The following is an 18,754-nucleotide window of genomic DNA, read 5'->3' as shown; positions in this document are numbered from 1 at the left end:
CTGTGCATTTCCCAGTAATAAGGTTCTCAGAGCCCCAAATACCCATCTTATGCAATTATTTTTACATCTAAAGTGTTACTTTGTATCCACTGAAATATTTGTGCTTAATTATGAAGGACGGGTGCAGAGACTGTCCAGAGGGGCCACCAGGACTGGCAGGAATCCCAGGAATTAAGGGAGATAAAGGTCTCCGTGGCTCTACGGGAAAGGATGGCATGGATGGTAAAAAGGTACGGTACAATCCTTCCATGTACTATGGAATCACAATGTTTATGCTGGAGGGAAAGGACATAGAAAAAGTAATGCAAGTAGAAGTGTTAAATTTTGGGCTTAAGATTGATGAAGTAGTAACATTGTAACTGGTAAATTTCTTAGCACCAAAATAATTAACTTAAAAGCAACAAAAATGTCTGGATTTTTTTGTCACTATGGCCCGTATTCAATTTGAGGCGAAAAGCCTTTTTCGCGTGTTTTTGGCGGAAACTTTTTGTCGATGATGTAATTTTCACCTGTTTTGACTTTACTCCATATTCAATTTGGAAGACTTTTCACCTAGGCGGAAAGTCAATGCAATGTAATAGGTGGAAAAGTTTCGCCTATGAATAGCAGGCGGAAAAAAGTGCAGAATTGGGGTTTTGGGGTGCAACGTTGCGGGATCCCCTGTGCAGCCTTCAGACAGTCCCCCAAAGGTAAACTGTGTCAAAATATTTTTAAAAAAAGAGTTAAGAACACCCCAAAAAAATCACTTTGAATTTGGGGGCGAAAAAAAAAATGTTGGGGGACAATGTTAAAAACTAGCAAAATTGACTCTGGGTCCGTCCCCAAGTATGCCCCAGGTGTTTTTTTCATTGCAGGTGCTTGCGGAAGGTGGATTTTTCATGTTTTTTTTTAACTTAGATTTAGCAACTTTAAAATATGCTGACCCCCATTTTCAAGTACCCAAATTTGCTGGGATATGTTATTTTCTGCAAAAAACCCTCCAGAATACTATTCTGCACCACGTATAGAAAAACGCTATTTAGCAGCTATTGAGCCCGTTTAAAAACACCATATACCTTCAGCAAGCCAAATCGGGGGGTACCATAGGGAACCCCCATGTCAGAGCATCTTTTGGGGGGTGTCAGACTGATTTCCCCAAATCTGACATGACTTTCCGCTTGTTTATGTTTCGCTGGGTCCCGCTCTCGCCTACTTTCAAATTGAATACGGCAATGCACGGCCACGGGCGCAATACTTTTCTGCCTGCAAAACACGCGATGTAGGCGAAAAGTCCGGGAGATGGAAAAAGTATCGCGGCTCAGCTCAAATTGAATACGGGCCTATGTTGCAATTGGTGTAGGGGGTGGACACTCTATAGGGTTGTCATTTTCTCAAGGCCCCCCACATATAGCGGTTGATCCGACGGATTGGAACGATATCGCAGCTATATCGTGTGTGGGCATGATATCGGCCACTGCGCGCTCCCCTGAGGTCGTCCGTCTCTCCTCTAGATCTTTTTGTCTGCACAACAGATCTGGAGAATCGACGGATGATCTCATGCTAGTCTGTGCGGGGGGGGTCCGGCATATCGGGCGGTCGGGCAGCGGATCACTCCGTGTGTAGGGACCGCCCAATATGTCGGCCGTCGGAACGTGCATTGCATCGCTTGGTGCACATTACACCGTATATGGGCCCTTTAGACTAATCTGTCTAGGCCAGGTAACTACAGTAATTACAACAGCTAATTTAGGCATTAGGTTGTGAATCATTGATCTTGATCACATCACGTCTGCGAATGATAAATAATGGTCATTTACCTACCACAGTACAAAGATGCCTTTCTTTGTGCCAATGTGCTACTTTATAAAGGAGAAACGCGTGGAGTTTTGAGCAAATATAGTGCGCTTCTGTGGGGAGTTGGGAAATTTACAATATTCGCCAACATGAAAAAAATGAGATTGTGGTTTGTGGGACAAGATCATTTGTATTGTGATCAAGGTGGGAGATGGAACAATTACAGGGGTACTCCTCTCTAGCGAAGGCTGAGCAAAGCATTTTTCTCAGTCTGCTCTTTTCCACAAAGTCTTGGTCTATGCGTTCAATGGAACATACATTTTAACACATCGAGACACTTTTTAGGGGGATTTCAATTAGACGCGAAAAAGCAAGAAACTTAACGTTGGAGAAGTTTTCGCACACATTGGACCTCATTCAGAGTCGGTCGTTGCGGCCACACGGTCGTACGCCACCGATGTTCGCTAAACTGTGCATGCGTAAAATTCGCAACGCGTGTGCGCAAATTAGCTGTTACGACCGGAAATATCTCTCTCCTTGAACTTGGCCAGGTCGTTAGTTTGAGTGACAGGATGAGGCGTTTGTGGGTGGTAACAGGGGAAGGTGCTTGTGAACGGGGGAGTGGAGATCCGAACGCAGGCGTGCCTGACTTTGCAAACGGCGTCAACCCTAAGGTCTACGACCAGTTCCGATGGTTCCCGATGGTCGCGATTAATCCTTATATGCCCGGAGATGACGTGTAATGCGTACGAGAAGGGGGCGTATTTTTTTGTCTTACGGCCGCATCCTCCCCTTGGTCGTCCAGCTAACGATCCGATCTTAACGACGCAACTTGCGAGTGCATCATTTGCATATGCGGCCCCTTTTCCCTTACGACTGTGCGGCCGCAACGACCGACTCTGAATGAGGTCCTTTGTGTGTTTTGGTGCAACATTTTCTCGTGTTCCCATTTTTCGCACTATTCATTAAAAAAAACATGCGAAAACGTATTAGCATGAAAATTGTTCGTTAACTAACCTGCGAAAAGTACAGATTAATTTGAGGAAATCTGTCTGTACCCCTTAAAATAGGTAACTGACATAGGTAATCAATTTATTAGTGTCCCTAATAAAAGTTTTTAGGGTTCTTAAATTGTGTCGAATGGCTGTTAAATGCACATTTGTATAAGTGTGGAAAAATGATAAGCTATTTTTGGGGGGGGAGAAAATAAATAGTGCAGTTAAATTAGGGGTACATTAAAATGGGTGCAAGTATATTTTTTAGCCCAAAAAAGTACTTTAAACCCATTTTCCAACCCTTTTAGTTTTTTCACCCCTAAATTGACATGCCATTATTGGCCAAATTAAGCTAATTAAGAATTATTTTAGGCTAATTTGTCATTAGGGAGGGGATGTCCAAGGGATTCTGAAGTCCCCACATTTTAAAGCAAAATTAGAGATTTTGCACAACTTTTCACCTGCTCTGAGATGGTGAAAACAGTTCGCCGCTTTTTGTCTATGGGGAATTGGCACGTTCGAAAACTTCTACAATAGGATTGCACGATATGCATCTTTGTGAGAAAAGTTCGCATGTACGAAAACTTTCCACCAAACCGCTTCTTTTTGTGACTAATTGAATCCATACCCATCAAGTGTACCGATTAAGGTGGGACCTTTAGGTTTGAGGACTCTGCCCACCTTTGTCCCATGGATCAGAAGTTTGGGAGGTATTTCCTCAGAGCCAAATCTATATTGGGTGCAGAGTGCGTCGTGCACGTGTCCATGAGTCAAGGCTATCTTCGCACTGCACCCCCTGCACCCAGAACCAACTCTCTCACTGATAATGAGCTGCTGGCAGCCGCCATCTCTCTGGTGATGTCTTCAGAAAGATGGCGCTGGCACTGCAGATAGCAGAGCCTCTTTTGTAAATTTTGCAACAAGCCCCCTCAGTTGTCAAACCGCCTCTCTATTTCCCAGTCACTACTGCCCTTCGTAGCAATGAAAGGGCATTTTGAGGGAAGTAGAGGATGGTAAGGGGCAGCCTAGCACTATCAATGCCCTATCCCAGCCCCTCTTTGTGTGCATGCCCATAGAAGACCGCTCTGTGGATACAGGGGTGCTTGGTCATCCCCAATACTTGTGATGCCCCTATCCATGTCTATGCTTGCCATTTCTCAGTCATACTATATGAGGGGCACTCAGACCCATTTGGGAAAGTTGGCTCTTCTTTGACATGGCAAAGCCCCCCCAATACTAATGGGGCAATGCCCACTTTTGAAGAATGTCCTGATTGGAAAGTCTACAGTGGTTATGCTGATGTGTTTACCTAGACACATATTGTCCACATCCTTGTGTTGTGGAATATAGATCCACTGCTAAGTGCTTGGGCTGGATCTTGCCATGTACATTGGGAACCTTTAGGCATTTCCAGCAATTTATTTGATACATTATTTGGATAGAACCTTGGAAACCTGCACACACTGTATGGGCAGGATTACTGTATTGCTAAAGGTAATTATACCACAATATTGTTGCCTGTCATTTGTATATCATGATGTGTTTATGTATTTTTTTTGTAGGGGGAACCGGGACTCATGGGTCCTCCTGGACCTACAGGTGTGGATGGCATGAAGGTGAGTTACATTATTAAAAATAAGCAATAATTATGTACAATGACCCAGTATATTTTGACGTGTTGGGTATGATAGGTCGATATGGTCATAATGTTGATGTTGACCTTGACGACATTCATCGTGTAGACACTACAGTAGACAGTGATGAAATTTCAACATGTTAGAATGTCAACATATCATCCCTGATGGCCCAGGGTGTGACTTACCTACTCCTAGCAGCTTCATCGGCTCTATTAGTGGCTTGCGGATCCTGGTGGTCATGTGACTGTGACTTCCGGGTCACACCTCCGATCCTCCAGGATTTGGGGGAGTATTTCTCCCCTATCCCTAACCCATAATGCTCCCTTAAGTGCCAAACCCTAACCTACCCACCTCTGCAGCCTGCCCCTCCTGTCCGCAGCCTAACCATAATGTCTACCTTTTTACTACATCCCTATTTTGGCTATATGCATTTCACCCTGACTGCAGGAATATTTAATGAAATAATGCTTGTGTAATGTCTGTGCAATGTCTGTACAATGTCTGTGTACTGTCTGTGTAATGTACAAGGTCTGTGTACTGTCCGTGTAATGTCTGCTGGGCCGCCATCAGGGGGGGACTGCCGGGACTGGAGTCCCGGGCCCGGCCTCTGGATGAACGTGGGGGGGTCCGCCCACTACTACCACCTCTGCAGAGCCTGCAGCCAGCTGAAGTACCCCCTTGTGGTGAGGAAAGGGAGCCCGGTCGCCGCTGCTGCTGCCCGCCGACCTGGTCACTGTTGCCGCCATTAGTAAATCATCATCAGAGCTGGAGGAGTCAGCCAGGGCCCTCTCAGGCCACCTCCTCAGCTGACAGTGACTGTCTGACTGAGCACGCGTGACGTCATTATGTCACGGCGAACCAGTGTAGGGCGCACCGCGGAGGAAGAGGAGCGCGTCTGCAGTACTGGTGGACCGTGGAGGAAGTAGCCGTTGCCGGATCCATAAGGTAAATGGGGGAATGTCTGGTCAGCAGGGGGGTGGGGGAGAGTGAGGTAATAAAAATGCAGGGCCTGCCGCTCACAGACTTCACTACATTAACTAACGGGGGGGGAGGGGAGGTAATAAAAATAAAAATGCAGGGCCTGCTGCGCACAGACTATATTGACTAACGAGGGGGGGCGGGGGGGTTGGTGAGGTGATGAAAAGGCAAGGCCTGCTGCACACACACTACATTCAATAAGGGGGGGGCCCTGCCTATTCTGTCAGTCCCGGGCCCCACAATTTCTGATGGCAGCCCTGAATGTCTGTGTACTGTCTGTGTAATGTACAATGTCTGTGTACTGTCTGTGTAATGTACAATGTCTGTGTACTGTCTGTGTAATGTACAATGTCTGTGTACTGTCCGCGTAATGAACAATGTCTGTGTACTGTCCGCGTAATGAACAATGTCTGTGTAATGTCTGTGTAATGTCTGTACAATGTCTGTGTACTGTCTGTGTAATGTACAATGTCTGTGTACTGTCTGTGTAATGTACAATGTCTGTGTACTGTCCGCGTAATGTACAATGTCTGTGTACTGTCCGCGTAATGAACAATGTCTGTGTACTGTCCGCGTAATGAACAATGTCTGTGTAATGTCTGTGTAATGTCTGTGTAATGTCTGTACAATGTCTGTGTAATGTCTGTGTAATGTCTGTGTAATGTCTGTGTACTGTCCGCGTAATGAACAATGTCTGTGTACTGTCCACGTAATGAACAATGTCTGTGTAATGTCTGTGTAATGTCTGTACAATGTCTGTGTAATGTCTGCACAATGTCTGTACAATTTATGTATACTGTCTGTATAATGTCTGTGTAATGTCTGTACAATGTATATGTAATGTATGTACAATGTCTGTGTAATGTCTGTACAATGTATGTGTAATGTATGTACACTGTCTGTATAATGTCTGTGTACTGTCTGTACAATGTCTGTGTAATGTCTGTACAATGTATGTGTAATGTATGTACAATGTCTGTACAATGTATGTGTAATGTCTGTACAATGTATGTGTAATGTATGTACAATGTCTGTGTACTGTCTGTATAATGTCTGTGTACTGTCTGTACAATGTCTGTGTAATGTCTGTACAATGTCTGTGTAATGTCTGTGTAATGTCTGTACAATGTCTGTGTAATGTATGTACAATGTCTGTGTAATGTATGTGTAATGTCTGTACAATGTCTGTGTACTGTCTGTACAAGGGCCCTCATTCAGAGCCGTACGCTCTGAGCAGAGCGCACGCTCTGAATGAGGGCCGTCCTCCATAACTATGGAGCGTGCAGTTTGATGGCCATCGCGACCATCGAAACTGCGAGCCGGAGCCTGCGGTTGAGGTTTTCAACCGCAAGGCCCGGAGTGATTTTGGCTCTATCAGAGCCAAAATCACTCCCACTGACATCACTAGTGATGTCAGTGGGCCGGCTTCTGACGGTAGGCGTTCCCTTAGGAACGGCCCCGCCAGGGAGGCACGCCCCTGGCACGCCCACCAAAGGGGGCGTGCTGTCAATCAACATCGACAGCATGCCCCCTTTGATCAGACACAACGAGCGAAGGAAAGTCCTTCGCTTGTTGCGTCTGGCGCATGCTCACGATGTAGCTCCCTCCGTCGTGCGCATGCTCAGTGCAGAACATCGACCCACTTGCGAGCGGACAGCCGCTCGCGAGTGGGTCTGAATCAGGCCCAATGTCTGTGTACTGTCTGTACAATGTCTGTGTAATGTCTGTGTAATGTTTGTACAATGTCTGTGTAATGTCTGTGTAATGTTTGTACAATGTCTGTGTACTGTCTGTACAATGTCTGTGTACTGTCTGTACAATGTCTTTGTAATGTATGTGTAATGTCTGTGTAATGTCTGTACAATGTCTGTGTAATGTATGTACAATGTCTGTGTACTGTCTGTACAATGTCTGTGTAATGTCTGTACAATGTCTGTGTACTGTCTGTGTACTGTCTGTACAATGTCTGTGTACTGTCTGTACAATGTCTGTGTACTGTCTGTACAATGTCTGTGTAATGTCTGTACAATGTCTGTGTACTGTCTGTACAATGTCTGTACAATGTCTGTGTAATGTATGTACATTGTCTGTGTAATGTATGTGTAATGTCTGTGTAATGTCTGTACAATGTCTGTGTAATGTATGTACAATGTCTGTGTACTGTCTGTACAATGTCTTTGTAATGTATGTGTAATGTCTGTGTAAGGTCTGTACAATGTCTGTGTAATATATGTACAATGTCTGTGTACTGTCTGTACAATGTCTGTGTAATGTATGTACAATGTCTGTGTACTGTCTGTACAATGTCTGTGTAATGTATGTACAATGTCTGTGTACTGTCTGTACCATGTATGTACAATGTCTGTGTAATGTCTGTACAATGGCCCTGATTCAGAGCTGGACGCTATTTGCGGTCATTCGTTCAGAAAAAGGGGGTGGCTATTCAAATGAACCGTTTGCTCCTTGCGGTCTGTTGACGCCTCCATGTCTGAATGAGTGAACAAAACATGCGAACGTTTATTTGAAAAATACGCCCCCTGGCCGCTCACCATACGTCATGTCCGCTATTTAATAGATTAATCGAGTACATCGAACAGCGTATGAACTGCTCGCTATTCTTGTGGCTGGTTTTTCCTACTGCTATATTGCGAGCAGTTCAGACTTTAAAACAACCAAGTGACGTGGTCAATGACGCTGCTGTATTAATTATGCACACCCATAAAACGCCCGTTTTGACCTTTAAGCACGCCTGCGTTCTGATCTCCACTTCCCGTTTTCAAGCACCTTCCCCTGTTACCACCCACATACGCCTCCTCCTGTCACTCAAAATAGCAGGCATTCGCTATCTAACGAACAAACGTTTTTCGGCCGCACTGACTGGTTCGCGCATGCGTATTACAAACCGTACGCATGCGCAGATGTGCGAACATCGCTCGGAACGAGCGAACAGCCGCTTACGAGCGGCTCTGAATGAGGGCCCATTTCTGTACATTGTCTGTGTAATGTCTGTACAATGTCTGTGTAATGTCTGTACAATGTCTGTGTAATGTCTGTACAATGTCTGTGTAATGTATGCACAATGTCTATGTAATGTCTGTACAATGTCTGTGTAATGTCTGTACAATGTCTGTGTAATGTATGTGTAATGTCTGTACAATGTCTGTGTACTGTCTGTACAATGTCTGTGTACTGTCTGTACAATGTCTGTGTAATGTCTGTGTAATGTTTGTACAATGTCTGTGTAATGTCTGTGTAATGTTTGTACAATGTCTGTGTACTGTCTGTACAATGTCTGTGTACTGTCTGTACAATGTCTTTGTAATGTATGTGTAATGTCTGTGTAATGTCTGTACAATGTCTGTGTAATGTATGTACAATGTCTGTGTACTGTCTGTACAATGTCTGTGTAATGTCTGTACAATGTCTGTGTAATGTCTGTACAATGTCTGTGTACTGTCTGTGTACTGTCTGTACAATGTCTGTGTACTGTCTGTACAATGTCTGTGTAATGTCTGTACAATGTCTGTGTAATGTATGTGTAATGTCTGTACAATGTCTGTGTACTGTCTGTACAATGTCTGTGTAATGTATGTGTAATGTCTGTACAATGTTTGTGTAATGTCTGTACAATGTCTGTGTACTGTCTGTGTAATGTCTGTTTACTGTCTGTACAATGTCTGTGTAATGTCTGTACAATGTCTGTGTAATGTCTGTACAATGTCTGTGTACTGTCTGTGTACTGTCTGTACAATGTCTGTGTACTGTCTGTACAATGTCTGTGTACTGTCTGTACAATGTCTGTGTACTGTCTGTACAATGTCTGTGTAATGTCTGTACAATGTCTGTGTAATGTATGTGTAATGTCTGTACAATGTCTGTGTACTGTCTGTACAATGTCTGTGTACTGTCTGTGTACTGTCTGTACAATGTCTGTGTACTGTCTGTGTAATGTCTGTGTACTGTCTGTACAATGTCTGTGTAATGTCTGTACAATGTCTGTGTAATGTCTGTGTACTGTCTGTACAATGTCTGTGTACTGTCTGTACAATGTCTGTGTACTGTCTGTACAATGTCTGTGTAATGTATGTGTAATGTCTGTACAATGTCTGTGTACTGTCTGTACAATGTCTGTGTAATGTATGTACAATGTCTGTGTAATGTCTGTGTACTGTCTGTACAATGTCTGTGTACTGTCTGTACAATGTCTGTGTACTGTCTGTACAATGTCTGTACAATGTCTGTGTACTGTCTGTACAATGTCTGTGTACTGTCTGTACAATGTCTGTGTACTGTCTGTGTAATGCCTGTACAATGTCTGTGTAATGTCTGTACAATGTCTGTGTACTGTCTGTACAATGTCTGTGTAATGTCTGTGTAATGTCTGTGTAATGTCTGTACAATGTCTGTGTACTGTCTGTACAATGTCTGTGTACTGTCTGTACAATGTCTTTGTAATGTATGTGTAATGTCTGTGTAATGTCTGTACAATGTCTGTGTAATGTATGCACAATGTCTGTGTAATGTCTGTACAATGTCTGTGTACTGTCTGTACAATGTCTGTGTAATGTATGTGTATTGTCTGTACAATGTCTGTGTACTGTCTGTACAATGTCTGTACAATGTCTGTGTACTGTCTGTACAATGTCTGTGTACTGTCTGTGTAATGTACAATGTCTGTGTACTGTCTGTGTAATGTACAATGTCTGTGTACTGTCCGCGTAATTAACAATGTCTGTGTACTGTCCGCGTAATGAACAATGTCTGTGTAATGTCTGTGTAATGTCTGTACAATGTCTGTGTACTGTCTGTGTAATGTACAATGTCTGTGTACTGTCCGCGTAATGTACAATGTCTGTGTACTGTCCGCGTAATGAACAATGTCTGTGTACTGTCCGCGTAATGAACAATGTCTGTGTAATGTCTGTGTATTGTCTGTACAATGTCTGTGTAATGTCTGTGTAATGTCTGTGTAATGTCTGTACAATGTCTGTGTACTGTCCTCGTAATGAACAATGTCTGTGTACTGTCCACGTAATGAACAATGTCTGTGTAATGTCTGTGTAATGTCTGTACAATGTCTGTGTAATGTCTGCACAATGTCTGTACAATTTATGTATACTGTCTGTATAATGTCTGTGTAATGTCTGTACAATGTATATGTAATGTATGTACAATGTCTGTACAATGTATGTGTAATGCATGTACACTGTCTGTACAATGTCTGTGTAATGTCTGTGTAATGTTTGTACAATGTCTGTGTACTGTCTGTACAATGTCTGTGCACTGTCTGTACAATGTCTTTGTAATGTATGTATAATGTCTGTGTAATGTCTGTACAATGTCTGTGTAATGTCTGTGTAATGTCTGTGTAATGTCTGTGTAATGTATGTGTAATGTCTGTGTAATGTGTGTACAATGTCTTTGTAATGTATGTGTAATGTCTGTACAATGTCTGTGTACTGTCTGTACAATGTCTGTGTACTGTCTGTACAATGTCTGTGTAATGTCTGTACAATGTCTGTGTACTGTCTGTACAATGTCTGTGTAATGTATGTACAATGTCTGTGTAATGTATGGGTAATGTCTGTACAATGTCTGTGTACTGTCTGTGTACTGTCTGTACAAGGGCCCTCATTCAGAGCCGTACGCTCTGAGCAGAGCGCACGCTCTGAATGAGGGCCGTCCTCCATAACTATGGAGCGTGCAGTTTGATGGCCTTCGCGACCATCGAAACTGCGAGCCGGAGCCTGCGGTTGAGGTTTTCAACCGCAAGGCCCGGAGTGATTTTGGCTCTATCAGAGCCAAAATCACTCCCACTGACATCACTAGTGATGTCAGTGGGCCGGCTTCTGACGGTAGGCGTTCCCTTAGGAACGGCCCCGCCAGGGAGGCACGCCCCCGGCACGCCCACCAAAGGGGGCGTGCTGTCAATCAACATCGACAGCACGCCCCCTTTGATCAGACACAACGAGCGAAGGAAAGTCCTTCGCTTGTCGCGTCTGGCGCATGCGCACGACGGAGCTCCCTCCGTCGTGCGCATGCTCAGTGCAGAACATCGACCCACTTGCGAGCGGACAGCCGCTCGCGAGTGGGTCTGAATCAGGCCCAATGTCTGTGTACTGTCTGTACAATGTCTGTGTAATGTCTGTGTAATGTTTGTACAATGTCTGTGTAATGTCTGTGTAATGTTTGTACAATATCTGTGTACTGTCTGTACAATGTCTTTGTAATGTATGTGTAATGTCTGTGTACTTTCTGTACAATGTCTGTGTAATGTCTGTACAATGTCTGTGTACTGTTTGTGTACTGTCTGTACAATGTCTGTGTACTGTCTGTACAATGTCTGTGTACTGTCTGTACAATGTCTGTGTAATGTCTGTACAATGTCTGTGTACTGTCTGTGTACTGTCTGTACAATGTCTGTGTAATGTATGTACAATGTCTGTGTAATGTCTGTGTAATGTCTGTACAATGTCTGTGTAATGTATGTACAATGTCTGTGTACTGTCTGTACAATGTCTGTGTACTGTCTGTACAATGTCTTTGTAATGTATGTGTAATGTCTGTGTAATGTCTGTACAATGTCTGTGTAATGTATGTACAATGTCTGTGTACTTTCTGTACAATGTCTGTGTAATGTATGTACAATGTCTGTGTACTGTCTGTACAATGTCTGTGTAATGTATGTACAATGTCTGTGTAATGTATGTACAATGTCTGTGTAATGTCTGTACAATGGCCCTGATTCAGAGCTGGACGCTATTTGCGGTCATTCGTTCAGAAAAAGGGGGTGGCTATTCAAATGAACCGTTCGCTCCTTGCGGTCTGTTGACGCCTCCATGTCTGAATGAGCGAACAAAACATGCGGACGTTTATTTGAAAAATACGCCCCCTGGCCGCTCGCACCATACGTCATGTCCGCTATTTAATAGATTAATCGAGTACATCGAACAGCGTATGAACTGCTCGCTATTCTTGTGGCTGGTTTTTCCTACTGCTATATTGCGAGCTGTTCAGACTTTAAAACAACCAAGTGACGTGGTGAATGACGCTGCTGTATTAATTATGCACACCCATAAAACGCCCGTTTTGACCTTTAAGCACGCCTGCGTTCTGATCTCCACTTCCCGTTTTCAAGCACCTTCCCCTGTTACCACCCACATACGCCTCCTCCTGTCACTCAAAATAGCAGGCATTCGCTATCTAACGAACAAACGTTTTTCGGCCGCACTGACTGGTTCGCGCATGCGTATTACAAACCGTAGGCTTGCGCAGATGTGCGAACATCGCTCGTAACGAGCGAACAGCCGCTTACGAGCTGCTCTGAATGAGGGCCCATGTCTGTACATTGTCTGTGTAATGTATGTACAATGTCTGTGTAATGTCTGTACAATGTCTGTGTAATGTCTGTACAATGTCTGTGTAATGTATGCACAATGTCTGTGTAATGTCTGTACAATGTCTGTGTAATGTCTGTACAATGTCTGTGTAATGTATGTGTAATGTCTGTACAATGTCTGTGTACTGTCTGTACAATGTCTGTGTACTGTCTGTACAATGTCTGTGTAATGTATGTACAATGTCTGTGTAATGTCTGTGTACTGTCTGTACAATGTCTGTGTACTGTCTGTACAATGTCTGTGTAATGTCTGTGTAATGTCTGTACAATGTCTGTGTAATGTCTGTACAATGTCTGTGTACTGTCTGTGTAATGTCTGTGTACTGTCTGTACAATGTCTGTGTAATGTCTGTACAATGTCTGTGTAATGTCTGTGTAATGTCTGTGTACTGTCTGTACAATGTCTGTGTACTGTCTGTACAATGTCTGTGTACTGTCTGTACAATGTCTGTGTAATGTATGTGTAATGTCTGTACAATGTCTGTGTACTATCTGTACAATGTCTGTGTAATGTATGTACAATGTCTGTGTAATGTCTGTGTACTGTCTGTACAATGTCTGTGTACTGTCTGTACAATGTCTGTGTACTGTCTGTACAATGTCTGTACAATGTCTGTGTACTGTCTGTACAATGTCTGTGTACTGTCTGTACAATGTCTGTGTACTGTCTGTACAATGTCTGTGTAATGTCTGTACAATGTCTGTGTACTGTCTGTACAATGTCTGTGCAATGTCTGTGTAATGTATGTGTAATGTCTGTGTAATGTCTGTACAATGTCTGTGTACTGTCTGTACAATGTCTGTGTACTGTCTGTACAATGTCTTTGTAATGTATGTGTAATGTCTGTGTAATGTCTGTACAATGTCTGTGTAATGTATGTACAATGTCTGTGTGATGTCTGTACAATGTCTGTGTACTGTCTGTACAATGTCTGTGTAATGTATGTGTATTGTCTGTACAATGTCTGTGTAATGTATGTGTATTGTCTGTACAATGTCTGTGTACTGTCTGTACAATGTCTGTACAATGTCTGTGTACTGTCTGTACAATGTCTGTGTACTGTCTGTGTAATGTACAATGTCTGTATACTGTCTGTGTAATGTACAATGTCTGTGTACTGTCCGCGTAATGAACAATGTCTGTGTACTGTCCGCGTAATGAACAATGTCTGTGTAATGTCTGTGTAATGTCTGTACAATGTCTGTGTACTGTCTGTGTAATGTACAATGTCTGTGTACTGTCTGTGTAATGTACAATGTCTGTGTACTGTCCGCGTAATGTACAATGTCTGTGTACTGTCCGCGTAATGAACAATGTCTGTGTACTGTCCGCGTAATGAACAATGTCTGTGTAATGTCTGTGTAATGTCTGTACAATATCTGTGTAATGTCTGTGTAATGTCTATGTAATGTCTGTACAATGTCTGTGTACTGTCCTCGTAATGAACAATGTCTGTGTACTGTCCACGTAATGAACAATGTCTGTGTAATTTCTGTGTAATGTCTGTACAATGTCTGTGTAATGTCTGCACAATGTCTGTACAATTTATGTATACTGTCTGTATAATGTCTGTGTAATGTCTGTACAATGTATATGTAATGTATGTACATTGTCTGTGTAATGTCTGTACAATGTATGTGTAATGTATGTACACTGTCTGTACAATGTCTGTGTAATGTCTGTGTAATGTTTGTACAATGTCTGTGTACTGTCTGTACAATGTCTGTGCACTGTCTGTACAATGTCTTTGTAATGTATGTGTAATGTCTGTGTAATGTCTGTACAATGTCTGTGTACTGTCTGTGTACTGTCTGTACAATGTCTGTGTACTGTCTGTACAATGTCTGTGTACTGTCTGTACAATGTCTGTGTAATGTCTGTACAATGTCTGTGTACTGTCTGTGTACTGTCTGTACAATGTCTGTGTAATGTATGTACAATGTCTGTGTAATGTATGGGTAATGTCTGTACAATGTCTGTGTACTGTCTGTGTACTGTCTGTACAAGGGCCCTCATTCAGAGCCGTACGCTCTGAGCAGAGCGCACACTCTGAATGAGGGCCGTCCTCCATAACTATGGAGCGTGCAGTTTGATGGCCATCGCGACCATCGAAACTGCGAGCCGGAGCCTGCGGTTGAGGTTTTCAACCGCAAGGCCCGGAGTGATTTTGGCTCTATCAGAGCCAAAATCACTCCCACTGACATCACTAGTGATGTCAGTGGGCCGGCTTCTGACGGTAGGCGTTCCCTTAGGAAAGGCCCCGCCAGGGAGGCACGCCCCCGGCACGCCCACCAAAGGGGGCGTGCTGTCAATCAACATCGACAGCACGCCCCCTTTGATCAGACACAACAAGCGAAGGAAAGTCCTTCGCTTGTCGCGTCTGGCGCATGCGCACGACGGAGCTCCCTCCGTCGTGCGCATGCTCAGTGCAGAACATCGACCCACTTGCGAGCGGACAGCCGCTCGCGAGTGGGTCTGAATCAGGCCCAATGTCTGTGTACTGTCTGTACAATGTCTGTGTAATGTCTGTGTAATGTTTGTACAATGTCTGTGTAATGTCTGTGTAATGTTTGTACAATGTCTGTGTACTGTCTGTGTACTGTCTGTACAATGTCTTTGTAATGTATGTGTAATGTCTGTGTAATGTCTGTACAATGTCTGTGTAATGTATGTACAATGTCTGTGTACTGTCTGTACAATGTCTGTGTAATGTCTGTACAATGTCTGTGTACTGTCTGTGTACTGTCTGTACAATGTCTGTGTACTGTCTGTACAATGTCTGTGTACTGTCTGTACAATGTCTGTGTAATGTCTGTACAATGTCTGTGTACTGTCTGTGTACTGTCTGTACAATGTCTGTGTAATGTATGTACAATGTCTGTGTAATGTCTGTACAATGTCTGTGTAATGTATGTACAATGTCTGTGTACTGTCTGTACAATGTCTGTGTAATGTATGTACAATGTCTGTGTACTGTCTGTACAATGTCTTTGTAATGTATGTGTAATGTCTGTGTAATGTCTGTACAATGTCTGTGTAATGTATGTACAATGTCTGTGTACTGTCTGTACAATGTCTGTGTAATGTATGTACAATGTCTGTGTACTGTCTGTACAATGTCTGTGTAATGTATGTACAATGTCTGTGTAATGTCTGTACAATGGCCCTGATTCAGAGCTGGACGCTATTTGCGGTCATTCGTTCAGAAAAAGGGGGTGGCTATTCAAATGAACCGTTCGCTCCTTGCGGTCTGTTGACGCCTCCATGTCTGAATGAGCGAACAAAACATGCGGACGTTTATTTGAAAAATACGCCCCCTGGCCGCTCACCATACGTCATGTCCGCTATTTAATAGATTAATCGAGTACATCGAACAGCGTATGAACTGCTCGCTATTCTTGTGGCTGGTTTTTCCTACTGCTATATTGCGAGCTGTTCAGACTTTAAAACAACCAAGTGATGTGGTCAATGACGCTGCTGTATTAATTATGCACACCCATAAAACGCCCGTTTTGACCTTTAAGCACGCCTGCGTTCTGATCTCCACTCCCCGTTTTCAAGCACCTTCCCCTGTTACCACCCACATACGCCTCCTCCTGTCACTCAAAATAGCAGGCATTCGCTATCTAACGAACAAACGTTTTTCGGCCGCACTGACTGGTTCGCGCATGCGTATTACAAACCGTACGCATGCGCAGATGTGCGAACATCGCTCGGAACGAGCGAACGGCCGCTTACGAGCGGCTCTGAATGAGGTCCCATGTCTGTACAATGTCTGTGTAATGTCTGTACAATGTCTGTACAATGTCTGTGTAATGTCTGTACAATGTCTGTGTAATGTCTGTGTACTGTCTGTACAATGTCTGTGTACTGTCTGTACAATGTCTGTGTACTGTCTGTACAATGTCTGTGTACTGTCTGTACAATGTCTTTACAATGTCTGTGTAATGTCTGTACAATGTCTGTACAATGTCTGTGTAATTTCTGTGTAATGTATGTACAATGTCTGTGTACTGTCTGTACAATGTCTGTAAAATGTCTGTGTAATGTCTGTACAATGTCTGTACAATGTCTGTGTAATGTCTGTACAATGTCTGTGTAATGTCTGTACAATGTCTGTGTAATGTATGTGTAATGTCTGTACAATGTCTGTGTAATGTATGTGTAATGTCTGTACAATGTCTGTGTAATGTCTGTACAATGTCTGTACAATGTATGTGTAATGTCTGTACAATGTCTGTGTAATGTAGGTGTAATGTTGGTACAATGCTAGTGTACTGTCTGTGTAATGCCAGTGTACTGTCTGTGTAATGCCAGTGTACTGTCTGTGTAATGCCAGTGTAATGTGAGGGTGAACAGCATATGATGTACAAGATAAATGTGACCATGAGTCCTGGCCCAGTACTCCCATCCGGCAATACAGTACAGTATGTAGTTATTGTGATTTCTGTAACTCTCTGGCTTCTCCTGTATCATTGTGATGCAAATAAATAAATATAACTCTGGGCTAGATAAAGTAGATGAGCATACAGTGCATTATACGGGATGGGTACGGGATGCTGGTGCTCAGCATCCCGACGGTCAGAATCCCGACACTGTCATCCCGACAGGGTTATAATACTGACACCTGCCGGTAAGTATCCTAACCCTCCCCCTAAACCTACCCTCCCTCCCTGCAGCCTAAACCTAACCTACCCCCGCAGCCTAAACCTAACCCTCTCCCCCTAGTGCCTAACCCTCTCCCCATAGTGCCTAACCCTAACCCTCTCCCCCTAGTGCCTAAACCTAACCTTCTCCCCCTAGTGCCTAACCCTAACCCTCTCCCCATAGTGCCTAACCCTAACCCCACTACTTACCGTTGGGACGCCAGCGGTCGGGAAGCTGGTGCCAGGATTCTGACTGGTGGCAGGATTCCGGTGCCAGCATTGTGGGCGCCGGCAACCCAACAGCCGGGATTTGAACTCCATCCCCTGTAGTCAGTGCTTATGTTGTACAATTGTCCAGTTACAAAACAAATAGTTACAAAACTGATACTTCCCATGTAATAATGACAGATGGTTTTATACATTGTATTATTCCAATGACTGAGAATATTTTTGTCTTCTCTTACAGGGCAGCAGAGGGGACCGCGGGGAACTCGGAGAGCCTGGACCCAAAGGTGAACAGGTAAAATGTATTTGGACTTGTACAAATTGCAAGCACGAAAATAAATATTTAAAATCTATTAAATATATCAATGGCATTGGGCCTGATTTATAGATGTACATTATTGCGGCTGTGTGATAATATGGTAACGCCGCAGGAGGCGCCGCGTGTAAATAAACGCCTCCTGCCGGCTTCTGTGATCCTCTGCTGTGCCCGGGGACGCAGCCATCGGATCGCTTGTACGAGCATCGGCCATCTCGGTGACCCTCAGATTACTCAGGATGGTCGTGAAATTCACGCAGCCGGAGCCAGTGACGCCGAGTTGGAAGACAGAGACACCACTGGCCTCGGCATATTCTCTCAAATCGGTGGCTTACAGGGCTCAGGGGACACTGCGACCGTTGTCGCAGACTCTGATCGGCACATGCGCAGTACAGATCCGATACTATGAACATCTTATCTAACTGACAGCTGTAAAAACGTATATATGACCTAATATGACACTCAGACATTTACGTTACTGTGGGGGTTCCCTCCTTATTCTTGCACATTATTGCTGCTCTCCTATCTACACAAGTCTCATGCAGCTGTTGGGTTACCTAATGCTCACTATGTGGGCACGGTGGAAGAAATCAGAGAGCTATTAAGTGCAAACAGAGATTATAGCTGTGCACAGTGGCTCTGATTCAGAGCCGGACGCTCTGATAGAGCGCTCGCTCTGAATCAGGGTTTTTTTTTTTTTTTGTTATGCGACCTCCTGGCCGCTCGCATAGCTGTGGGTGACCACCCACAGCTATAGCGAGTGGCCAGGTTGATGGTCGCGATG

General features: G+C 43.8%; 1 protein-coding gene across 1 annotated transcript in view; it reads left to right on the top strand.

The window, feature by feature from the left end:
- The window catches only part of COL22A1 (collagen type XXII alpha 1 chain), a 442,369-nt gene that overhangs the window by 353,086 nt on the left and 70,529 nt on the right, over window positions 1-18,754 (top strand). Inside the window, exons 46-48 of the mRNA XM_088478826.1 lie at window positions 117-230; window positions 4,331-4,384; window positions 17,896-17,949. Of these exons, the coding sequence (XP_088334952.1) occupies window positions 117-230; window positions 4,331-4,384; window positions 17,896-17,949 (222 nt within the window). The remainder of the gene's footprint in view (window positions 1-116; window positions 231-4,330; window positions 4,385-17,895; window positions 17,950-18,754) is intronic.

Source organism: Taudactylus pleione, unplaced genomic scaffold (assembly GCF_031769625.1).
Source record: "Taudactylus pleione unplaced genomic scaffold, aTauple2 ptg000219l, whole genome shotgun sequence".
Lineage (NCBI taxonomy): Eukaryota > Metazoa > Chordata > Amphibia > Anura > Myobatrachidae > Taudactylus > Taudactylus pleione.
The sequence above is the reverse complement of the archived record's forward strand: the minus strand, read 5'-3'. Positions and strand labels throughout refer to the sequence as shown.